This window comes from Euprymna scolopes, chromosome 7 (assembly GCF_053919585.1).
Source record: "Euprymna scolopes isolate OS-2025 chromosome 7, ASM5391958v1, whole genome shotgun sequence".
In the NCBI taxonomy this organism is placed as follows: domain Eukaryota; kingdom Metazoa; phylum Mollusca; class Cephalopoda; order Sepiida; family Sepiolidae; genus Euprymna; species Euprymna scolopes.
The window spans coordinates 9,953,811-9,980,870 of NC_136488.1; the positions used below are offsets into that span (position 1 = coordinate 9,953,811).

At 36.2% G+C, this 27,060-nt stretch overlaps 1 protein-coding gene across 6 annotated transcripts in view; it reads right to left on the reverse strand.

The window, feature by feature from the left end:
* Window positions 1–27,060, reverse strand: part of LOC145279605 (MIT domain-containing protein 1-like) — a 155,667-nt gene that overhangs the window by 46,949 nt on the left and 81,658 nt on the right. For 4 of the 6 annotated variants that reach the window (XM_080130782.1, XM_080130781.1, XM_080130780.1 and 1 more), the window contains one exon: window positions 26,409–26,639. The exons of 1 other annotated variant lie outside the window; for it this stretch is intronic. In XM_080130782.1, the coding sequence (XP_079986908.1) occupies window positions 26,635–26,639 (5 nt within the window). In that variant the 3' untranslated portion in view covers window positions 26,409–26,634. Of the gene's footprint in view, window positions 1–55; window positions 6,123–26,408; window positions 26,640–27,060 lie in introns of those variants that run through there. One more of the 6 variants, XM_080130779.1, reaches the window with a different exon arrangement.

The window sequence follows — 27,060 nt, forward strand, 5'->3', positions numbered from 1 at the left end:
AAATACATTCATTAATTACTTAAAAAATACATTCATTTTTTACTTAAAAAATACAGTCATTATTTACTTAAAAATACATTCATTATTTACTATAACAATCCTCATGCACAGGCATTGCTCGATATAAATTAGATACACCTTTTACCATCTCGTGTATCTTGATAGCGCGAGGAAAGAAAATAAAATAAAAAAGGCTGGCTGTAGCCTAAAACAGCAAAGCATTCAATGAAATTGGAAAATATGATTATAAACGTAAATGGCAATAAGGGAACTGGAATTTCCAGGGCCTGGCCCGGCAGGTGTTTCAGGGCCCCACAGCCTTGACCCGGTCATCATCATGCTACTGCGAGGAAATATATGACAATGACCATCGGCTGTTGGAATGTGCGGACGCTGCTTGACTTGCCGTCAGCAATAACGCGTCCAGAGCGTAGATCTGCTCTTGTATCTAAGGAACTTCAACGTTATGGCATAGACATAGTTACCCTGTCTGAGACCAGGCTGGCTGATGAGGGACAGTTTTTTGAGTTGGCTGGGGACTACACCATTTTCTGGAGTGGTAGAGCAGATAGATGTAAGAGGGAATCAGGCGTGGCTTTTGCTATAAAGGCATCAATTCTTTCTAGCCTGGAAGGACTTCCCTGTGGTGTGAGTGACCGGATCATGACTATGAGGTTACCTCTGGTAAATGGTCGTTATGCAACTTTTTTGAGTGTCTATGCACAAACTATGGATGCAACAGAAGATGAAAAGGTTGCTTTCTACCTTGCTTTGTGCAGTGTAGTTAGACGCATACCATCTGCTGATAAGATCTTCATTCTTGGAGATTTTAATACTAGGGTGGGAAGAGATTTTGAAACCTGGGATGTGCTGGAAAGTGTAATAGCAATGGTATGATGTTGTTGCAGTTTTGTTCAGAGATGTTCTGGACCCAAGATGATGCAATGCTTAGCGGACTTGTTGCAGACTGCTCGGCGGGATGAGTGTATTCCGCAGGATTGGCGGGATGAGTGTATTCCACAAGATTGGCAGGATGCATTGATGGTGGTGCTATACAAGGGGAAGGGTAGCAGAGATGAGTGTGGAAATTATCAGGGCATCTCTTTGCTGTCAGTAGTCGGTAAGGTGCTCTGTAGGATCATGCTAGACAGAATGCTGGAGCACATTGCTGATGATGTTTTGCCTGAGTCGCAGTGTGGTTTTAGAAGATGTCGAGGGACAGTGGATATGATTTATACAGCCAGGCAACTACAGGACAAATGCATAGAACAGCAAAAAGGGACTGTATCAGGTGTTCATCGATTTAACTAAGGCCTTTGATACAATAGGGATGCTTTGTGGGAGATTCTAAAAAAGCTTGGCTGTCCTGACAAGTTTGTAACCATCTTAAAGCTCTTCCACGATGATATGAAGGCTGTGATCAACGTTGGGGGAAAGCTGGCTGATTCTATCTCAGTAGAAAATAGTCTTAAGCAGGGAGATATTCCAGCACCCACACTCTTTGCATTGTATTTCACCATGGTCTTTTGGATGGTATTTGGGGGTGTGTGCTCTGATGGTGTCTATATTTGTTACCAAACTACTGGGGGGGTTATTAAACATTAGGCGCTTCAATGCAAGTACAAAGGTATTCGCCAACACAATTCGTGACTTGCTCTATGCGGATGATTGTGATCTGGTGGCTCATATGGTGACTGATATGCAGCATCTTGTGGACGCCTTTGCGGTTGTCTGCAGCACATTGGGCCTGACTATCAATCTGAAAAAAAACTGTCTTAATGTATCAGCCTGCTTCGGGCATGCCCTACTATGAGCCGTCAGTTTATATCTGTGGGTCTAGGATAGCGGTTGTCACTAAGTTTGTATACTTGGGTAGCACACTGAGTATGTCCGGTGCCCTGGATGATGAGGTATCATTACGGATCTGCAGGGCAAATGTCTTCAGAAAGTTGGACGGGCGTTTGTAGAGACGTCATGGGATCTTGCTGCCAACTAAGATTAAGGTTTATGCCACATGCGTTCTCTCTACTCTTCTCTATGTATGTGAAACTTGGACAACATACAGGGAGCATTTGAGACATCTCGAGCAGTTTCACCAGATGTGCCTACGGCAAATCTTGGGTGTGGGTTGGCAGATGTATGTCAGTGATGTGGAGATGCTTGAACGGACCCAACGCCTTAGCATTGAGGCTCACGTTATCAAGCATAGACTGAGATGGAGTGGACATGTAGTGAGGATGTTAGACAGTCGACTTCCCTAACAACTCCTTTATGGTGAGCTCGCTGAGGGAAGACATCTGGCTCAAAAACCTAAATTGAGATTAAAGGATTGCTTAAGATCCACCTTAAAAAAATGTGAGATTGATGAAAGAACCTGGGAGAGTCTGGCTTTGGATCGTGGAGCGTGGAGAAGGACCTTGCAGGGAGGTGTGGGCAAGTTTGAAGCGGATCGAACCCAGTATGAATGGCTGAAGCGTGATGTCCGGAAAGGGAGGGTGAAAGGAGCCGTGGATGGGAGTAGGCGCAAAATTGGTCTGGAGTGTGAGGTGTGCGGAAGAATATGTCTGAGCAGAGCTGGGCTGATGAGCCACCAGTCTACTCATCGGCGCAGTGGGCCACAAAGCAGTCTTGAGTTGCCAGAGTTAACCTGTGTCAACGGCGGGCGGACATATAAAATAGCAGGCAGTTTGAAACGGCATTTGATTCTGCATAAAAAAGAACACCAAGAACGTGTTGCTAGTGGTGCACATGTCTGTACAGTGTATGCCAAGGAATGCCAGAGTTTGGCAGGGCTTAAAAGCCACATTCGTGCAGCCCATCACTGAATGTTTTTGTGTTTCTGTATACGTTTTTTTTTGTGCTATATCGAGTGATGGCAATGTTCGAAAGCGAATTTTCTGCCATCATCTGATGCATCTGTTGTAAGTTTGTATCCTCAGTGTTTTTTATATAATTCAATTTTATAAAGTTGGCCAAAGCAGTCTTAGCTTGTTTGAAGGCTTCTAAGGGAGGTCCTTCTAACTTTAACTGTTTTTTTTTGTTTTTTTTAACAGATATGTCAAAGGTGCAAGAACAGTTAGGTAAGAATCGTCTGTAGTCGTTAATTACGCCTATGAATTGGCTTACTTGTCTGACAGATGTGGGCTGTGGGAAATTTAAAATAGAACTTATTTTCTCAGGTAGTGGAGATATTCTATCCTTGTCAATCAAGTGTCCGAGGAAATTAACCTTTGGTTGGTCAAAAATGCATTTCTCGACGCGTAATGTGACAATATTTGAAAGGTTTGCACCAAATGTTGTCTATGTTCATCGAGGTTTCTACTGGCAATTAGAATGTCATCCATATATGCAAATATAAATGGCAGACCTCTAAAAACTTTGTCTATTAGATTTCGAAAAGTTTGGCAGACGTTCCTAAACCCAAAAGGGCATCCGTATGAACTCGTAAAGGCCAAATGGTGTGGTCAGTGAAGTTTTATGAGTGTTCTGCCACTGGAACTTGGTGGCACACTTTTACGAGATCCAACTTAGAAATTATGGTAGTGCCTTGCAGTTCGATGGCGAAATTGTGGATAGGTGGGATAGGGTATCTATCTGGAACTGTTTTCATATTCAATCTTCAAAAATCGCCACAAAGGCGCTATGATGTAGCGTCTGACCTTTGCACTATGTGGACAGGGGAAGACCAACCACTTTTCGAGGGTCGGATGATCCCCTGCTGTAACATATGTTGAAACTCGTCTTTTGCAATCTTGTATTTATCTGATTTAAATCGTTTAGGGTGGCGTAGACAGGTTGTCCTGTTGTTTCGATGTAGTGCTTAGCATTATACTTTATGGTGTCTGTGTTTTTAAATGGTTTAGAGAGTTGTGGATATTTCCGTAGTAGCTGGCGAATGTACGTGTCCTCGGTAAGGCAGAGCTGATTCCAGTAGATTGGAACCTCGAGGCGATTCCTCTTACCAAATTCTTGGTTTGATTGCTGATGTTCGGTTAGTCATATCCACAGACAGGTTGAATCTGCCTAAAAAATCTGGTCCCAATATTCGTGTTGTTACATTGGCTATGGTAAAATTCCAAAATAAATTCCATCCCATGCTGAGATTTATATTCAAAGATTTCTCTCCACAAGTTGATATTTTTGTACCGTTGGCTGCTTGTAGGTGGTAAGACTTATTTATCACGCTTATTTATCACGCTTATTTATCACGATTATTTCAGCTCCAGTGTCTATTAAACAACTATATCCATAAATTTTGTCGCAGATATAAAATGGCTACCCTTTGTCGAAAATCCAGCAACAGTCGTCGTCTCTACTGACTGAAATTTCCGTTTCCCTGTTTCGTTTTGATACAAAAGAATACGGGTGTATACAGCATCTTGCTTCCGTACCGAACCTTCTGTGATAATAACAATACTTGTTTTATTACGATTGTCACTGCGGCCTCTGCTTAAACTTCGTTTTCTATAGACTGGTCGGTTATTGTGGGAGTAGGAATGGTCTGCATGCAGTAAGTCTTGTAGTTGTTTTGACAGTTTTTCTACAATAGACTTGAGTTCGTTTAGTTCCTCATCTCTTGTTTGTGCTGGTTGCGGTTGAATGATGTTTACCCTGCTGCCTCGAAGACTTTCATGGATCCAATCTGCTATGTCAACTAGTTTTTCAGTTTTCACCTCCTCTATCATGGGAGCGAGAATTTGTGCAATGGTAGTGGGTAATAAGAAGAACACAATGCAACAAACATCTCAATTGATAAACATACCCTTGTGGCAGTGGGCAGGTTCACGCACCTTGGTCTGACTATCCCTAGCAACCGCTCCCTCGATTAGCTGAATACAAGGATCAGCAAAGTAGCAACAGCAATGGCCTATCTTACCAAGCGAGTGTGGGAAAACGATATGCTGACTGTAAACACCAAGATGAGAATCTATCAGGCAGGTGTGCTGAGTACTCTCCTATACGGTAGTGAAGCATGGACCCTTTACTTCTACCAGGAAGCTAGGCTAAATGTTTTCCACCTTCGCTGCATCTGCAGACTGCTTGGCCTGACCTGGTAGGACCGTGTCACCAACATCGATGTCCTAGCCAAGGCACGGATACCAAGCATGTATATCATCTTGATGACCATACGTTTGCGCTGGCTGGGACATGTAAGCTGGATGGATAATGGACAAATCCCTAAAGACGTTTTCTTTGAGGAGCTTGCCTCTGGCACAAGATCTACCGGCCGACCGGCTCTCCGCTATAAGGATGTCTGCAAGCGTGTCTTGAAGGCCGGCGGTTTCAGCTTGAGATTGCTGCCTCAGATCGTGAGTGCTGGCGGACCACCATCCAGTGTACGGCTGAGACATCCGAGAGGAGGAGAAGTACACGTTGGTGGGAGAAGAGGGCCCGTAGAAAGGAGAGGACAGATCCAGCTTCGACCCTGGCCCAGGCAGAGAGAAAGAAAAGCTACATCTGCAGTAACTGTTGCAGGTCCTGTGCATCCCGTATCGGCCTGCTCAGCCACACTTCAAGCTGCAATCCCCCCCCACTGAATCAGGACACGGAATTACATGATCTCTCGAGATGGACGGACCCAACAATAAAAAAGCGGGTAATTTGTCCAGCCATAAGCTCCGCATAATGTTCTCAGATATTTTGTTTTCAGCTAGTAAGGTTCGTATGTGCCGTAGTAGTTGTGATGGGGTACGGTCTCCTAATTCAACCTGGGTGAAAAGGTTGTGCAGTATTGTTTTATTAGAGAACCGGTCCGTTTTAAAATCGCTTCCTTGAGCCTTTCACAAGGGTTGTCCTCTGGAACATTTTCTAGCAAATCTGTCAATTCCTCGACGACGTCCACTGGCAGTTTTTCTACCAAGTAACAATATCGTATTCTTTGGGATGTGATATGTTTCGCCTCGAAGAATGCTTGGATTTAAACAAACTAGAACTTAATGTTAGTCGTGTTGAAAGGTGGGATGTTCAACGATATGTGGCTAGGGGTGTTTCTGAAGGTTGTGATTCCATCTTCTTTTCCGGTTGTTTCTTTTTCTTTTTTTTTTAGTAGTGTTCACAGTAAGTTCACCAATTTGTAGACAAACGTCGGGGTTTACCAATTATTGAGAACTTACATAACTCCCCTGAAATAAACAAATAAAAAGAAATACACTACCAAATAATGTAAAATAAACTTTTGTTTATTTTCGTTAAAAGAAAAGAAATTACTTTTTTGTGTGTGCCAAGGTGGCAGTCGGTATGAAAGAAGGAAGGGAAGAAGAAGGCGAAAACTTGATAGCATGAGAGAAAAAGTCTGACTATGTGTTGTGGTGAAGTGAGAGAAAGAGAGAGTCAAGCAATGTTCTTTGACGTGCGAGAAAGGCTGTAACTTCAGCGAGAGTGGCTGTTGGTGTCGGTTATCTTTTTCTCCTACGAGAGAAGTTCTCAGCGCCTTTTATATTTCTTTAGCGGCTCCCAGAATAAGTTTTTTAAATCGAGTCCTGATTAGTCAAAAATTATTTTATTATTATTTTTATATATCCAATATCTTTTCACTTCTTTTTTTATTTGCCAATTTATATCTACAATAAATTGCGGTTTCACTTAATGCTTTAAGTAGCAAATTCTAGCATTGCTACAAATATTATTTGCTGATTTTGTTATGTCATCTAATGAGAAGAATAATAAGAATAGCATTTTTTGAAACTCTGCGGAATAAGGACTTTGTACATTGTTTTTTTCGAATATTCAGTCGAACAATAAATTTTGATCGTAAAGTTCAACTTACAGTTTTAATTTTCTTTCTCTTATAATAAGCTCTACTCTCTATTGCGTATTGAGCTTTTTATTTTTTTTAACTCGGTTGGGGTTAAATTTTCTATATATAAATACTGTTATTTGTATTAGTTTGAAGTTTACCATTGCGTATACCAGGTAAACAATACATCCCTTTGATTTCATTAAATATATATATATATATATATATATATATATATATATATATATATATATATATATATATATATATATATGGGGTGCGTGCATGAAATTAACGGTGATTCAGTTTTTATCATAAGAATATCAATGAAATTAACAATATTTCGAAAATAAACATTTATAATATATATATATATATATATATATATATATATATATATATATATATATATATATAGCTTAATTTAAAAGGAAAAGAGAAAGTTCAATTCCACAAAGGAGACTTATCCGGATAATGTCAAGCTCAACAATTATTATTGGAGATTATACAGTAGGACAACAAGAGTATGAAATGAAGACACAAAACTATATATTGGTATATATAGAATGGATCATTTATTTAATAATGGAATACAAGCAAAATTTGGGGGATAGAAGGGATTCTTTATGCCAGGGCATTTCGAAGCCTAATGCTTCTCATCAGAAGAGTAGAGAAGATGCTAGGTAGCATGGGGAAGATGCGGCGTCTAGCGTAAGGTTCATTAGGGACGAAAGAGATTAAGAGGAATTATAGAATGTTGGGGGAAGCTTTATTGAATTCTAAATAAATCAGGAGAAGCTTATTATATATAGTATGATATATAAGATTATATAAGGTCTTTAACATTGTATTGAGATTAAGGGATATATATATATATATATATATATATATATATATATATTGTCTAACAGAAATACTAGAAAAAGTAGATTCATATAGGAGAACGAAACCTTACCTAAAGCACAGCAGAAACATTTTCTTTTTATTTTTTCTTTTGTTTACATATGAGTCACCAAAATATCCAAGCTAAATGTCGTTGTAGCATAAAAGGTTATTCAAATGAACGTAAAATAGAGAGAGATGGAAACGACACAGACACATACACATGCGCGCGTGCAGACACATACACACACATACATATATATTATAATTTATTTTTATTTATACAAAAATCATTGACGACATATGTGTATGCATCTTTCAATCTCACTCTGAAGAAGAAGGAGCAGGACGTGAAGAGAGAAAGTCGATATATATATATATATATATATATATATATATATATATATATATATATATATATATATATATATATATATATATATATATATAGCCGTCCACATACTGTTTCGCTGTTTTACGTCCCACCAATACGGCTAGACAGGTAACTACCTCAAGCCAGGATCGAAACCGGACCACCCAAATAACAGTCAAGGCTTCTCACTATTGTGCTATACGGCTGCTGCTGTGTGGCTAATGAATTAACCATGTTTTGAATGAGTCCCCTGTGGAATTTCCACAGGTACCGCTAGTTGTTATTATCTCGTTTTTTTTTCAGCAAAGCAAATCAATTTAATAATCCACCAAATTCATATAATTACAATAAAATTTAAACATTCATAGAGAGAATGCACATAATAGTTAACGAAGTCCAACGCCCTCTCTGTGTTAAAAATAGTTTTCTAAATAGTAACATTATTATTTAGCAATTGTTCGTAACAATGGAGGGGAGGGGGCGTTGTTAATATTTTTTTCTTACATCATTTTCTCATTGTACCTGCCAATCGTCGACTATTTTCAACTGTCTATGAAAACTTTTAAGTAGAATGTTGTACACTAACGACGAACTGATATATTTTTGCTTTGTTAAAAATCAAAATAAACTTTTTGTTGTCTTTCAATTTGCAATACATTACAAGGAAAACACTTAAAAAACAATATACCCGGAAATTAACGGGGATTTATGTAATAATTTGCAAATTTACGAAAAAAAAAAAAAAAAAGATAAATAAAACACAAACTAATATCTAATTAAATTTCTATAAATATCAAAAGAATCGGAATCGGAATCTGGAATCGAATCGGAAATTTAAAGCGGATTCGGTAATTGGATCGGAATCGGGAAAAATTTTGGAATCGTCCCACCACTAATATATATATATATATATATATATATATATATATATATATATATATATATATATATCATCTAACAGAAATACTAGAAAAACTAGATTCATATGGAAAACGAAGCCTTACCTAAAGCACAGCAGAAATACTTTTCTCTTTCTTTTTCTTTTTTCTGTTGTTTACAAATTAGTCACCCAAAAAGCCGTTGCAGCATAAAGGTTATTCAAATGAACGTAAAATAGAGAGAGATGCAAACGACACAGACACACACATACACATTGTGTTCACCCCCCCACCCACACACACATATACATAAAGTATAATTCATTTTTATTTATACAAAAATCATTGACTACATATGTGGATGCATCTTTCATTCTCACAAAAGTTTTCATTGAAGAAGAAGGAGTAGGAAGTGAAGTGAGAAAGTCGTGATGTATATCTATATATATATAAAAGTGAAAGTTTCTGTCTGTGTGTGTATATGTGTGTCTGTGTGTGTGCATTTCCATACGCAACAACTCTGTCAATTTTAAGTCTACAGACTCGAAATTTGATATACAGGGTACTGAGATTTGGGAAAATCTAGATGACCGGATTTCGGTCAGAAATTTGGCGATTAAGAGGTCAAAGTTCAACGATTTGGCTTTTGAGAACTCTATCAAACTTCTCCGACAATTTTTGGTCTAAACACTTGAAATTTTGGGTATAGGTTCCTTTAACATGGATCTAACTTTATAACTTGATTTGAGCCCAAAACAATAAATTTTAAGGGGTCATAATAGGGGTCAAATTTTAAAAAATTGACCGTTTTTTTTTTGCTCAACACACATCCAAATACCCGGGCAACGCCGGGCTGAAATGCTAGTATATCTATAAAAGTGAACTTGTTTGTGTGTGTGTGTGTGTGTGTGTGTGTGTCTGTCTGTCTGTCTGTGTACATTTCCCTACGCAATAACTCTGTCAATTTTAAGTCTACAGACTCGAAATTTAATATACAGGGTACTGAGATTTGGGAAAATCTATGCGATTGTCTTCGGCAAGACATTTGGCTGTTAAGGGGTAAAAGTTCAACGATTTGACCTTTGAGAACTCTACCAAACTCCTCCGACAATTTTGGGTCTAAACACTTGAAATTTTAGATATAGGTTCCTTGGACATGGATCTAACTTCATAACTTGACTTGAGCTCAAAAACAATACATTTTAAGGGGTCATAATAGGGATCAAAATTAAAAAAATTAAAGTTTTTTTTTTGCTCAGCATACACCTCCAAACACCCGGGCAACGCCGGGCACCCATGCTAGTATATATATATATATATATATATATATATATATATATATATATATATATATATATATATATATGAAAAGACATATCGTCTTTATTTCAAGACTTCCTCAAAATGATTGAATTAAAGAAAATAAAAATACCAGTAAAATGTTTGGAAATCTTAAAAATTTAATTCTTTAATATTATTCAGTTTATCAAGGATAAAATACCCGGATCTAAAGGGAGTGCGATTATTCAAAATCTATGTCACATGGTCTTATTGTTTCAAACACAGATAATAGATATGAGATTCCAGGCTCTTTGGATATGAATTTACCCAAATGTGAGTGGGATTCTCAAAACGTGTAGAATACTAATATACGTATGGTACGTAAAATGCATGCGAGCAAGTATGTTCTTAGAGCGAAGAAGCAGATGTATTGAACATGATATACACGTTTGAAAGAAGCATGTTGTAATGTGTAAATATAAGTGAATACGTGCATATATAGGGACTAGTGTTGGGACGATTAATCGGAATCGGGAATCGAAAAAATCAGAACTTTTGGAGAATCGGTATCAGAATCAGAAAATTTTGTGTCGATTTCCCGATGCAAAAAAAAAAAAAAAAAGGAAAAAAATAACTATTCTTTCAGTTGTCTTTGATATTTGATTTTGTTTAAAACAAAATCTAACACTGCTGGTAGTAATGTTAAATCTAACACTGCTGGTAGTAATGTTAAAATAATAATTATTTAATGATTTAATTAGGTCAAAGGGTATTTCACTTATTATGCCCCTTGGAAATTTGGTTCTAGGGTATTTCACTTATGATGCCCCTTGAAAATTTGGTTCTTGGGTATTTCACTTATGATGCCCCTTGGAAATTTGGTTCTAGGGTATTTCACTTATGATGCCCCTTGAAAATTTGGTTCTAGGGTATTTCACTTATGATGCCCCTTGAAAATTTGGTCCTAGGCTATTTCACTTATGATGCCCCTTAGAAATTTGGTTCTAGGTATTTCACATATTATGCCCCTTGGAAATTTGGTTCTAGGCTATTTCACTTATGATGCTCTTCAAACCTCAACACTGCTTAGAGTAAAGTCTCCAGACAACATTGTCCTAACATACAAACAGACATCAAATCGAGTAAATGCGCTTGCATTAAATTTGATCCATAGTCATCAGATATCAATGAAGCAAGATTCCTTTAATTTCAGTCCTTTGTTAAGTCCACTTAAGCTCAAGCCTTAAATTTAAGATATTTTCTAAGTGACTGTAGTTTAATTTCATGATTTTGATTAGAATAAGGTTTCTAGGCATAAGATATCTTCATATGTTGATTTCCATGTGACTTGCCTCTATAGATTATTTGTCAGTACACACCATATTATAGCAGTGCCAAGTGCATTGGGAAAGTCATATATGTCATATGCCTGATTCAAGGCTCCCAAAACAGCTCCTTTAAAGTGAACCGTCCAAAGGAAAAAGACCCGCTGAAGGACAGCAGAAACAGTTCAAGAACAATCTGAAGGTCTCCCTCAAACAGTTGGGTTTATATTCTAACTCATGGGAAAAACTAACCCGAGGCAGATGTTCCTGGCATGCTGCAACTCACAAAGGGGTTACAATTGCTGAATCCTCACTCAATGAAGAATGCAAGAGAAAATGTGGCATTAAAAAAGAACGGAATTGTTTTTGTTGAGATAAGTGATTTCAATTTTAATCATGCTTTTTATTTTAAATTTAAAATATTAATAACTCCATTTTATTTCAGTATTTAATTTGTGTATTTCTGTTTTATTAAATGCTAGCTTTTTTTTCTCGTCCAATACCAGCTACTATCTTATCTCGAAATTACTTATAACGTCACCAACTTACTTTCGGAAGACCCCCCCCCCATCCGCCGTTTCTTTTATATCGTAAGCTTCTTAAAACGTGACTAGCTTAAGTTCAGAATAAAATCACGATTTTCTTTTATCCGTTAATTTAAAAAAAATGTTTTGATCGCTGCTAACTCAATTTCTTTCACTACAGTTTGCAATTTGGAAACGGAATTGTTTATGTTGAGGTAAGTGATTTCAATTTTAATCATGCTTTTTATTTTAGATTTAAAATATTAATAACTCCATTTTATTTCAGTATTTAATTTGTGTATTTCTGTTTTATTAAATGCTAGCTTTTTTGTTTCTCGTCCAATACCGGCTTCCATCTTATCTCGAAATTACTTATAACGTCACCAACTTACTTTCGGAAGAACCCCCCCATCCGCCTTTTCTTTTATATCGTAAGCTTCTTAAAACGTGACTAGCTTAAGTTCAGAATAAAATCACGATTTTCTTTTATCGGTTAATTTAAAAAAAAAATGTTTTGAACGCTGCTAACTCAATTTCTTTCACTACAGTTTTCAATTTGGAGACGGAATTGTTTTTGTTGAGATAAGTGATTTCAATTTTAATCATGCTTTTTATTTTAGATTTAAAATATTAATAACTCCATTTTATTCCAGTATTTAATTTGTGTATTTCTATTTTATTAAATGCTAGCTTTTTTTTCTCGTCCAATACCGGCTTCCATCTTATCTCGAAATTACTTATAACGTCACCAACTTACTTTCGGAAGAACCCCCCCCCATCCGCCTTTTATTTTATATCGTAAGCTTCTAAAAACGTGACTAGCTTAAGTTCAGAATAAAATCACGATTTTCTTTTAACGCTTAATTAAAAAAAATGTTTTGAACGCTGCTAACTCAATTTCTTTCACTACAGTTTTCAATTTGGAGACGGAATTGTTTTTGTTGAGATAAGTGATTTCAATTTTAATCATGCTTTTTATTTTAGATTTAAAATATTAATAACTCCATTTTATTTCAGTATTTAATTTGTGTATTTCTGTTTTATTAAATGCTAGCTTTTTTTTCTCGTACATAAATGTTTATTTATCTACCGAGTTGATTGCAAAAATAGATTACGAATTGTACTCATTTTTAGTTCGTGTGAGGGGAATCTTTCACCATACTTTCCCTTAAACACGTCAGTTGGACTTTTATTAAGTACAATACTTAATAGTTATTTGTTTTTTTAATGGAGAGTAGAAAACGCATTGTGGATGCGTTATCGGCAGCTCCTGTTACTCTCGCTTCTTCTTATTTTTCCCTCAGTCCTCATTTTTTAATGAGTGATTTTTCTGACAAAGGGAGAAGAAAAAGCTGTTTTCTAGGTTGGCAGTATTTTGTGCGAACAGTTGGCTGAGATGGCGGAAATTTTCTGTTTCTATGTCTATCCTTGTAGCCATGTCACTAGTAAGGGTGCTGGAGGTAAACGTTTTGTCTGGGCTGACGTTATCCGCCTGATAGTCAGGGACCCGAACCTTGGATTAACCACTAAGGAGGCTGTCCTATCAGCAGATGCAAAGTACTGGGGCTGCTGTATTGCCATTTGGTGAATGGATTCTGGACCATGCAGTAGCTTCTGGTGGGGCCTCTCGATGCCATACTAGTGGGTAATTGTTACGGCTTTACCTTATCATTAGCTACAAATAAAAAAAAAATCTTCGTTTCTTTTTCTCTCTTAATTTCCCCTCTCTGTCCTGCTCTAAGTAAATCTGACGACCTAGTCCACAAATTTCAAAATATCATCATGACAAGTTTCAAGAAAAAATACACGATTAAACCCGGTTCTCCAACTTCCAATGTAGACCCCTACTACCATGTCTCCTTCTCCAACATCAGGGGTCTACGTTCTAACCTTCCAGAGGTTGAAACCCAATTACAGGAGACTAAACCAAACCTTTTATTTTTAAGTGAAACTGGCATTGGACAGGCTATTTCCCTAGAAGAGTTTGCAATTAAAGGATACTCTAACTTAATTTCTAAATCTGACCCCCAAGATCGCCATGGGCATGGAATATGTGCCTATATTAAAGATAGCTTTCCATGTGGTAGGGACATCTCCAGGGAAGATCCTAACTTACCCTATATGTGCTTCCGGGTTGCTTTAGCTCACACTACGGCATTTTTATTTACTCTCTATCGCCCCCCACAACAGCGGAGTTACTATCTTTAAAAGCATATCTGAGAAAATTGACCAAGTCCTATCTGCTTATCCTTCAGCTAACATTCACATATGTGGAGACTTCAATGTTCACAACGTCGAATGGTTGACCCACTCAAACAAAACCGATGATGAGGGGAGGTTCTGTCATGATTTCTCCATTGCCTATGACCTCACTCAGATTGTTCAGGAACCCACCCGTGTGCCCGACAATGACGGCCAGTATGCGAGCCTACTAGACCTTTTTCTCACAACTTGCCCTGAACTATGTTCAGTTTCTGTTCTGTCGCCTCTTGGATCTTCCGACCACTCTGTTGTATCAATTAAGATAAAAATGAAATGTAATAAGTCCCCAGACGTACCTCTCCATCGTACAGTATATCGATACACTAAGGCTGACAGGGATAGCTTCCGTACATTTATAACTGATCTACCTCTGCATTCCATATTTAAAAAGGATGTGTCCTCTATAGTATTAGACCTGACGGAATGGTTAATTGTAGGTATTGATCGTTTCATACCCTCGAAAAAGTTTCAGCAAAAACCTAACAGCCAGCCATGGTTCTCTCCAGAATGTGCTGCTGCCATTGTTAAAGAGAGGGAATTTTAGTAACGTCATATAGTCGTTAATGTAATTTTAAAAATATGAACGCAGTTAATATTCTTACGGGAAAAAAGATATATCTGTTGAAATTCAAATATAAGTTTGTAACAGAAATGAAATGAGTGTTTTTTATGTAATTTATTGATTGAGATTATGTGTTAATTATTACAGGGGGTGTTTGAATGGTGTGAGAAGGTTAACCTGTGTCTACAGTTAAATAATGTTCTTTTAATAAAAGTTTCTTATTAATGGCGCTATGTTATAGAAACCTGCACGTTGTTTAATTGTGCTTGAAATTGCGATAACGCAGATTCAAGAAATCTCCGGCGCAATTTATTTGAAATAAATTTAACTATTTTTGCGTGTTTAAAGTCAAAGGTGTGATTATGTTGCAATGAATGAGAGAATAATGCACTTAGAGAATTGCTATTTTTTATATCTCTTTTATGTTCATTGAGCCTTTTTTCCAATTTACGTTGAGTTTCACCAACGTATTTATGATGGCAATTATGGCAAGAAATAGTGTATATACCTCCATTGGAAACTGTTTTTTTATGGAGATGTTTCGTAGTTTTTAATATATGTTTTATGGTTAGTGATGTGGTTTGTACGATAGGAATTTCTAGTTTGTTTAGTGTGTTACAGATTATTGTATTATTGGTGTGTGTAGGTAAAAGAAGATATCTGTTTATGAGAGAAAGGTCTGGTGTGTATGATTTTTTATTATTAACGTACAAACCACATCACTAACCATAAGAATTTGAATTTCTAACGTCTTTTTCCGTTTTTCTGAAATAGAACTGCATCACACTGTGCACGTGAAACATTTTCAAATATTTTGTACTGGTATTTTTTTTTTCTTAATCTCATTCATCCAGAGGAAGTGTCGAAATAAAGACGAAACGTTGATGAACACATAATACGGTTTGTTCCTTTTTATTTCTCCCCCCTCTCTCTCTCTCTCTCTATATATATATATATATATATATATATATATATATATATAACTACTTAAAATTTATATACGAAAGTATAAATTTATGCATAAACTTTAAGTATTTACTTCAAAAGTGCTCAATACGTAGGTAGAGCTAGTTAGTAAGTTATAAAATATATATGGCGATTAAGCTATACTGAATATTCCGCGTTTCATCCATCTAGGACTCTTCAGGCTGATGCGCGAATTTTGTGGTTGTTTGTCGTTTTTATATACGCATCTTCTATTGAGATTTTAGTTAGCCAATCAGCTTTATAGTATCCACCGCGCCCTTCCTATCAGCCAATGGGCATGCACTTATAGGACAAAGGCCTATTTGACCTCTGGTTGACCTGTTCCTTTGTGTGTGCTCTATTTAATTCACTAGAAGATGCGCTCTTTGTGTGTACTCTATTTAATTCAAGAACTGTTTCTGCTGTCCTTCAGAAACAGTTCAAGAACAATCTGAAGGTCTCCCTCAAACAGTTGGGTTTATATTCTAACTCATGGGAAAAACTAACCCGAGGCAGATGTTCCTGGCATGCTGCAACTCACAAAGGGGTTACAATTGCTGAATCCTCACTCAATGAAGAATGCAAGAGAAAATGTGGCATTAAAAAAGAACGGAATTGTTTTTGTTGAGATAAGTGATTTCAATTTTAATCATGCTTTTTATTTTAAATTTAAAATATTAATAACTCCATTTTATTTCAGTATTTAATTTGTGTATTTCTGTTTTATTAAATGCTAGCTTTTTTTTCTCGTCCAATACCAGCTACTATCTTATCTCGAAATTACTTATAACGTCACCAACTTACTTTCGGAAGACCCCCCCCCATCCGCCGTTTCTTTTATATCGTAAGCTTCTTAAAACGTGACTAGCTTAAGTTCAGAATAAAATCACGATTTTCTTTTATCCGTTAATTTAAAAAAAAATGTTTTGATCGCTGCTAACTCAATTTCTTTCACTACAGTTTGCAATTTGGAAACGGAATTGTTTATGTTGAGGTAAGTGATTTCAATTTTAATCATGCTTTTTATTTTAGATTTAAAATATTAATAACTCCATTTTATTTCAGTATTTAATTTGTGTATTTCTGTTTTATTAAATGCTAGCTTTTTTGTTTCTCGTCCAATACCGGCTTCCATCTTATCTCGAAATTACTTATAACGTCACCAACTTACTTTCGGAAGAACCCCCCCATCCGCCTTTTCTTTTATATCGTAAGCTTCTTAAAACGTGACTAGCTTAAGTTCAGAATAAAATCACGATTTTCTTTTATCGGTTAATTTAAAAAAAAAATGTTTTGAACGCTGCTAACTCAATTTCTTTCACTACAGTTTTCAATTTGGAGACGGAATTGTTTTTGTTGAGATAAGTGATTTCAATTTTAATCATGCTTTTTATTTTAGATTTAAAATATTAATAACTCCATTTTATTCCAGTATTTAATTTGTGTATTTCTATTTTATTAAATGCTAGCTTTTTTTTCTCGTCCAATACCGGCTTCCATCTTATCTCGAAATTACTTATAACGTCACCAACTTACTTTCGGAAGAACCCCCCCCCATCCGCCTTTTATTTTATATCGTAAGCTTCTAAAAACGTGACTAGCTTAAGTTCAGAATAAAATCACGATTTTCTTTTAACGCTTAATTAAAAAAAATGTTTTGAACGCTGCTAACTCAATTTCTTTCACTACAGTTTTCAATTTGGAGACGGAATTGTTTTTGTTGAGATAAGTGATTTCAATTTTAATCATGCTTTTTATTTTAGATTTAAAATATTAATAACTCCATTTTATTTCAGTATTTAATTTGTGTATTTCTGTTTTATTAAATGCTAGCTTTTTTTTCTCGTACATAAATGTTTATTTATCTACCGAGTTGATTGCAAAAATAGATTACGAATTGTACTCATTTTTAGTTCGTGTGAGGGGAATCTTTCACCATACTTTCCCTTAAACACGTCAGTTGGACTTTTATTAAGTACAATACTTAATAGTTATTTGTTTTTTTAATGGAGAGTAGAAAACGCATTGTGGATGCGTTATCGGCAGCTCCTGTTACTCTCGCTTCTTCTTATTTTTCCCTCAGTCCTCATTTTTTAATGAGTGATTTTTCTGACAAAGGGAGAAGAAAAAGCTGTTTTCTAGGTTGGCAGTATTTTGTGCGAACAGTTGGCTGAGATGGCGGAAATTTTCTGTTTCTATGTCTATCCTTGTAGCCATGTCACTAGTAAGGGTGCTGGAGGTAAACGTTTTGTCTGGGCTGACGTTATCCGCCTGATAGTCAGGGACCCGAACCTTGGATTAACCACTAAGGAGGCTGTCCTATCAGCAGATGCAAAGTACTGGGGCTGCTGTATTGCCATTTGGTGAATGGATTCTGGACCATGCAGTAGCTTCTGGTGGGGCCTCTCGATGCCATACTAGTGGGTAATTGTTACGGCTTTACCTTATCATTAGCTACAAATAAAAAAAAAATCTTCGTTTCTTTTTCTCTCTTAATTTCCCCTCTCTGTCCTGCTCTAAGTAAATCTGACGACCTAGTCCACAAATTTCAAAATATCATCATGACAAGTTTCAAGAAAAAATACACGATTAAACCCGGTTCTCCAACTTCCAATGTAGACCCCTACTACCATGTCTCCTTCTCCAACATCAGGGGTCTACGTTCTAACCTTCCAGAGGTTGAAACCCAATTACAGGAGACTAAACCAAACCTTTTATTTTTAAGTGAAACTGGCATTGGACAGGCTATTTCCCTAGAAGAGTTTGCAATTAAAGGATACTCTAACTTAATTTCTAAATCTGACCCCCAAGATCGCCATGGGCATGGAATATGTGCCTATATTAAAGATAGCTTTCCATGTGGTAGGGACATCTCCAGGGAAGATCCTAACTTACCCTATATGTGCTTCCGGGTTGCTTTAGCTCACACTACGGCATTTTTATTTACTCTCTATCGCCCCCCACAACAGCGGAGTTACTATCTTTAAAAGCATATCTGAGAAAATTGACCAAGTCCTATCTGCTTATCCTTCAGCTAACATTCACATATGTGGAGACTTCAATGTTCACAACGTCGAATGGTTGACCCACTCAAACAAAACCGATGATGAGGGGAGGTTCTGTCATGATTTCTCCATTGCCTATGACCTCACTCAGATTGTTCAGGAACCCACCCGTGTGCCCGACAATGACGGCCAGTATGCGAGCCTACTAGACCTTTTTCTCACAACTTGCCCTGAACTATGTTCAGTTTCTGTTCTGTCGCCTCTTGGATCTTCCGACCACTCTGTTGTATCAATTAAGATAAAAATGAAATGTAATAAGTCCCCAGACGTACCTCTCCATCGTACAGTATATCGATACACTAAGGCTGACAGGGATAGCTTCCGTACATTTATAACTGATCTACCTCTGCATTCCATATTTAAAAAGGATGTGTCCTCTATAGTATTAGACCTGACGGAATGGTTAATTGTAGGTATTGATCGTTTCATACCCTCGAAAAAGTTTCAGCAAAAACCTAACAGCCAGCCATGGTTCTCTCCAGAATGTGCTGCTGCCATTGTTAAAGAGAGGGAATTTTAGTAACGTCATATAGTCGTTAATGTAATTTTAAAAATATGAACGCAGTTAATATTCTTACGGGAAAAAAGATATATCTGTTGAAATTCAAATATAAGTTTGTAACAGAAATGAAATGAGTGTTTTTTATGTAATTTATTGATTGAGATTATGTGTTAATTATTACAGGGGGTGTTTGAATGGTGTGAGAAGGTTAACCTGTGTCTACAGTTAAATAATGTTCTTTTAATAAAAGTTTCTTATTAATGGCGCTATGTTATAGAAACCTGCACGTTGTTTAATTGTGCTTGAAATTGCGATAACGCAGATTCAAGAAATCTCCGGCGCAATTTATTTGAAATAAATTTAACTATTTTTGCGTGTTTAAAGTCAAAGGTGTGATTATGTTGCAATGAATGAGAGAATAATGCACTTAGAGAATTGCTATTTTTTATATCTCTTTTATGTTCATTGAGCCTTTTTTCCAATTTACGTTGAGTTTCACCAACGTATTTATGATGGCAATTATGGCAAGAAATAGTGTATATACCTCCATTGGAAACTGTTTTTTTATGGAGATGTTTCGTAGTTTTTAATATATGTTTTATGGTTAGTGATGTGGTTTGTACGATAGGAATTTCTAGTTTGTTTAGTGTGTTACAGATTATTGTATTATTGGTGTGTGTAGGTAAAAGAAGATATCTGTTTATGAGAGAAAGGTCTGGTGTGTATGATTTTTTATTATTAACGTACAAACCACATCACTAACCATAAGAATTTGAATTTCTAACGTCTTTTTCCGTTTTTCTGAAATAGAACTGCATCACACTGTGCACGTGAAACATTTTCAAATATTTTGTACTGGTATTTTTTTTTTCTTAATCTCATTCATCCAGAGGAAGTGTCGAAATAAAGACGAAACGTTGATGAACACATAATACGGTTTGTTCCTTTTTATTTCTCCCCCCCTCTCTCTCTCTCTCTCTATATATATATATATATATATATATATATAACTACTTAAAATTTATATACGAAAGTATAAATTTATGCATAAACTTTAAGTATTTACTTCAAAAGTGCTCAATACGTAGGTAGAGCTAGTTAGTAAGTTATAAAATATATATGGCGATTAAGCTATACTGAATATTCCGCGTTTCATCCATCTAGGACTCTTCAGGCTGATGCGCGAATTTTGTGGTTGTTTGTCGTTTTTATATACGCATCTTCTATTGAGATTTTAGTTAGCCAATCAGCTTTATAGTATCCACCGCGCCCTTCCTATCAGCCAATGGGCATGCACTTATCGGACAAAGGCCTATTTGACCTCTGGTTGACCTGTTCCTTTGTGTGTGCTCTATTTAATTCACTAGAAGATGCGCTCTTTGTGTGTACTCTATTTAATTCACTAGAAGATGCGTATATAAAAACGACAAACAACCACAAAATTCGCGCATAAGCCTGAAGAGTCCTAGAGTGGATGGAACGCGGAATATTCAGTGTAGCTTAATCGCCATATATATTTTATAACTTACTATATATATATGTATATATATATATAAGTTAAATGTGAAATTGTCTTTGTATGTGGGTGTCTGTGTGTGTACATTTCTCTACCAAATAACTCTGTCAATTTTCGGTCTACAGACTCAAGATATATAAGGATTATTGAGATTTTCGGAAAATCTTTTTAATCGGGTTTCGGTGAGAAATTTTGCGGTCAAAGTTGAACGGTTTGACCTTTAGAAACACTACCAAACTCCTCTGCCAATTTTGAGTCTAAACACTTGAAATTTTAAATGTAGGTTACGGTGACATGGATCAAACTTTTTAATTTGATTTGAGTCCAAAACAATAAATGTTAAAGGGTTAAAATTTTTGGTCTAAACATCTGAAATTTTACATAACCGGTATTCAGACATGCGAGAAGCATTTTAATCAATTATATGTCGAAACTTTAGCTGCCAAAATGTCAAAGTTGAAAGAGTTGACCTTTGCAGATTTTACTAAATTCATCCGCCAATTTTGGGTCTAAACACTTTAAATTTTAGATGCAGATAACTTGGACATGGATCAAACTTTTTATTTTGATTTGAGACCAAAACAATAAATGTTAAGGAGTCAACATTGGGGCCAAAGTAAAAAAAAAAAAATACCGCTGCAGTCTCTACCAAATTACTCAGACAATTTTTGGTCTAAATATTTGAAATTTTACATAAAGGGGATTTACACATAGGGCAAAGTATGAACAGTACATAGGGCCTGAGCAAAGCCGGGCTGAACTGCTAGTATATATATATATATATATATATATATATATATATATATATATATATATATATATATATATATAATAATAAAATGGAAACGATTTTACCCATAACTATCGATACTATAGGATGACATGAGGCAAATCTTTCGTACTCACCATTTCCAGCAAGAATAAGCACATTTCGTCACTGTTTAATAAATGTTACAATTTACTCTCCCACATAGGTAGTAGAAAATGGTTTTTTCCTCATTAAACTTAGTTCTCTAACGGAACTCGAAATCATCGGGTCTAATTTTCATAGTCATACCTACCCACATGTCACCGAAAAAAATTATTCGCTTTCTTATATGCACTCATTTACTACATACTAACGTTACACTAAAAACTTGAAATAACAAACGCTCCCCTCTGATTCATAGTTTAACAGAATGGCGGAATAGCCGCCAGAGGCATACATATCTATGGAAACCCTGTGTGGCATAAACCTACTTTTTTTTTTTTTTACATGGTAGTCACCACTTATCAAGGCCCGGAGGCCACTCGGGGATAAGGGTTATTGCATGTACAGTAATATCGTAGTAGTAATCGTTAGTAATGGAGATTTTATAAAGTGAATTACTTAAGGGGACGATTTATCAGGAATTTATTTATGTTAGACTTGCAGACATTCAAGTTGTAGTCAGGTGGGAAATAGGCAAACGGAAGAGAGTTCCACAGGCGTTCACTTCTAAGAAAGAAGCTTTGTTCATGGAAATGGAATCTACGGTTTGATTTAGGCACAGATAAAGAGTGGGGAAAATTATTGACAGTGGTTTCAGCTAGACGGATGTTTTTCATGAAAGATTGGCGAGGGGGAACCAGGGATTGGAGCTCAGACGAGAACTTCCCATGGAAATAACGATAAAACAAAGACAGGTTCGCAACGCCTCTTCTGTCGCAGAGAGGTTTCAGGGAAGAGAAAAGGGCATCCCCTACTAGGCTACGAAGTCTATTTTGCACCCTGTCAGAGCAGGATAGGCTGTTTTTAGCAGCTCCTGCCCAGATATGGCAGCAGTACTCCATCCTTGGATGTACTTGGCTTTTATATAGATAGAGAATTGCATCAGCAGTGAGATATCTACTGTCACGGTAGAAGAATCCCACCATTTTTCCAGCGACCTTGGCAACAGATTTGATGTACGTGTTCCATTTCAGATCAGGGGTCAATCCCAGAAGCTTGTCAAAACATGGAGCCTCCCCAAGACAAGATACATCCATTTCATTTCATTTCATTTCATTCATTGCATAGAACGTTAAAACACAAAATTGTCTGCTACTGCTATTGTAACTACTGCTAGCATTATTAGTGTTACTACCTACTACTACTACTACTACTACTACTACTACTACTACTACTACTACTTATTTATTTATTTATTATTATTATTGACTCACAAGGAGCTTTCACACAGATTATAAAGGATATCTCCTTGAAAACAGCCTGTGATTTCTCTGGAAGCTGAGTAACAACAAGTCTCCCCAGTTTTCCAGTGCTCTCCACCTCTTCTGAAAACATTTGCAAATGAATTTGCATTCTCGCAACAGCCGACCTCCATCAATCTCTTGCTAGCAGCGGTCATTGTCTCCCCTGGAATTTAGGTGGCAATAAGCCTCTCCAAGGTCCCAGTTCTCTTCGCACTTGTCCAACGGAGGTCTGTTCAGTGCTCTCTCCTCGGTCTTTCCATTCTCCTTGACCCTCCTCGACTAATTGGCATACTTCTTTTGTGGAGGTGGGGCGGTGATTGAGTAATGGGAGAGGATGGGGGAGGTATATAGAACTTGTAGAAATGTATCTTCAATGTTTTTGGTTCCATGTAATGCTTTTTTTTTTTTTCATGTTTTGTCTCTGTAGCAGCTCGTCTGGTCCGCACGTATAGCTCATGTGTATTAATTCCCGTATTCAAGGGTTTTCCTTTATATTTGAACTGTTTCCATTATTGTTATTAGTTGTATCTTTTCAGTCATTTCTCTGATTCCAATTTCTCCCATTCTTTTTTCCAAATATTTCGGAATTATTCCTAGTGCTACTACTATTATAAGTACTATCTTGATTTTTTTATCATCCATATTCCTTTCAGTTCTCTGGCTAGCTCTGAGTATTTGTCCCGTTTCTCCTTTTCTTTGATATTTATCCTGTGGTCAGCTGGAACAGCAAAGTCTACGATTTAGTAGGGCTTTTATTTCTTGTTAATTATTACGGCACCTGGTCTTCTTGCTTGGATGATTTATCCGTTTGTACGTCCATGTCCCATAGACTTTTGTAATTCTCGTTTTCAGTTACTGTTGCTGGCTCATGTTTTTACCATTTGTCTGAGCGTTCTGAGTTATTTGCACAATTCCCAGTGTACTGCGTATCCCACTTGATCGCACCTGTCCTTAAATATCTTTTGGGCTAGTTCGCTACATTCGCTTACTATATGGCTTATCGTTTCGTCTCTTTGTCCACAGTCTGCATTTGCTGTTTTTTTTCTGTTTTGTCGCTTTGTTTTGATGTGGTTCGTTCTTACTGAGTTATCTTGTACTGCTGTTATAAGGGAGTCAGTTTCTCGGTTTACGTGTCCTTTTCTCATTCATATCCAAGTGTTTTCGTTATTCTCATCGTTTGTCATCCTTACGAATCTTCCGTGTAGTTGTTCCTCTTCCCAGTTTTCTTTTTTTGCATTATCCTTTGTCTCTGTTTTATTTTTTTTTCAGTGTCTCTCGCTGCCATAATTATCCTTTCACTGTTTTGCGTTATGTATTTTTCTAATTCTTTTTTGGTGTCATTCACAAAGTCTTTTATACATGCCAGTCCCCTCCCGCCATCTTTCCTCTTCACGTAGAGTCAGTCAACATTGTCCTTCGGGTGTAATGCATTGTGTATAGTCATGAGTTTTCTGATCTTCTGATCGAGCTGTCTCAGTTCTTCTTTAGTTCACCTCATGAACGGTCCAGAGTATCTTACTAATGATCTTACTGCCCATGTATTTATACCTTTTATTAAGTTTCTGCTATATAATTTAGTTTCTAGAAGTTTTCTTTTTCTCCTGAGGTATTCCTTTCCAATTCTTTCTTTCATTTCTGTTGCTTTGATGTTGTCTGCTTCCAGAACTCCCAGGTATTTATAGGCTTTTTAATGTTACTACTAATAATATAACAGCTCTATCTATTTTACATATACCAAAGCGGAAAACGGACACGGATTTTCAAAACTATTTTGTACTTTCACCTAACAAATCATAAAATATCGTAACCAACTTATACACTTTGTCTATAGACCCTTGAGAGATTTAGATCCGATTTTATGTTTTCTATTTTTTTTTTTGACGTGACCTTTCAAAATAAATTGAATTTTTATTCGATAGTTTATTTAATTCCGATTTTATTTCAAATTTCGAACAGTCACAAAATTATCGATTTTTTTTCAACTATTCACAGACTAGAATGACTGACTTATTTACGAAGACACCGACATGCATTATAATGGATTTAATGTTGTGATTGCATTTTGATTTACGACTTTTAAAATATTATAACTGGAAAAGATAGCCATGTCCCTAGAACAAATACTTAATACTACTATACATCTTTTTGCGGGAAGTGGGATAACTCATACTTAATACTATATTCCTACAAGAACGGTTCCCAAATCTACTTTCAATTGATATGGCATAATTTTCCTACCTTGCCAAAATTACTTAGAGCCAATCAGAACGTTTTGATCCCGCAAAGAACCTCTTCCAAAATGTGGATTGCATCAGTTTGACATCATGTGAGAACGGACGGGAATTCGGCGGCGGGGTTATCAGTCCGGGATCCGAAAGAAATATTCGAACGTGAGAACGACAATAATTTGTTGCTGACCGACAGCGTTATCACACACACGCACGTGCGTACGCCCGCCCGTACGCGCGCACTCACGCACTCACGCGTGCACAAACCCGCAAACACACGCGCACACACATAAGCATTTTAAAATTATATAATTTATAATATGAAAGTCAGTTGCGTGTATGTTAGTATGTCCAATTAAAATAAAAAAAAACGACAAAACGAATACATACAAAAGGATTATGATTATTTATGTTATATATATTATACAAAGGTTTATGATTATTTTTGATTAAGGAGTTAATTCCCTTAAGAGTGTGTATATCCATAGAGAGGAATGAGCCGGGTGGAGAAGAAAGATGGATGGGAAGAATGGTAGAAAAACTTAGTTAGGGGAAGCAAAGAAAACGAAGTTTTAATTGAAATATGTTACGCTTTTTGTCCAGGGTAACACTGGGTACAGCTGCTAGTATTATATAAACCACATCAAATTGTATTATATTAAAATGTTTTTTTTTTCCAATAGCCCAATAATATAGCTTAGATTACTAATAAAAATATTTTAATATTATATAATTTTATACACTATCGAGCTATTGGGTAATACTTTGTGATATTAATACACACATACACATACATACGCACATACATACACACATATGCATATATATATATATATATATATATATATATATATATATATATATATAGAGAGAGAGAGAGAGAGAGAGAGAGACAGACAGACAGACAGACAGATAGATAGACAGACTGAGAAAAAGAGATAGATAGATATAGACAGATAGATTGGGTATGTGTATTTGCTTGAGTATACGTTGGTATGACTTAAACTAAACAAGAGATTTTAATTGAAAAAAATATAAAACACAGGAACTTTTAATTGAAAAAAACAAACAAACAAAAAAAACAACAACAAACATTAAACAGAGAAAGTGGCGCCAAAGACTTTAATTGAAAAGAAAAAAGAAAACACAATCGAAGAAGAAAAAAATGTTCGTTGTTACACAAACCGAGGAAGAGCAAGACGAGCTTTTTTTAGTTGATTAAAAAGTTCGGAGGTGAAGGTCGAAGACGAAATAAGAGCACACCATTAAATTACAGGTAATTTTACAGCTTTGATGTCTCTTTGTTATTAATCCACTCAGTTAACCTATATATAAAAAAAAAAGAAAAAGTCGGCCAAGGTTATGCTTCCTGAATTGATAATTATTTTAACAGTGGATTTTTTAGGAATTATATTAGCTCAGCAATGTACAGAGTTAAGAAAATTGTTGTGAAATGATTGGTTTTTCATTTACAGTTATTAACGTTGAACGGGAAAGTAAATAGAACAAAAACGAAATCCAAAATGATCGATGAGTCGAAAACTATTGAGGCAGTTGGTGGTGTGGAAGGCATTCACAAAAGAATTCGGAACTTGATAGAGGAATTCAAGATCCTATTTTTAATAGGGAGACCGAATGCCTAGGAATAGCTGCCTGTTATTCAGAAAACAAGCTGAGCATGTGGGGTCTCCATCCACAAATGAAAAATTTACTTTCACAATGACTAATGCTTGTGCAAAATTAAAA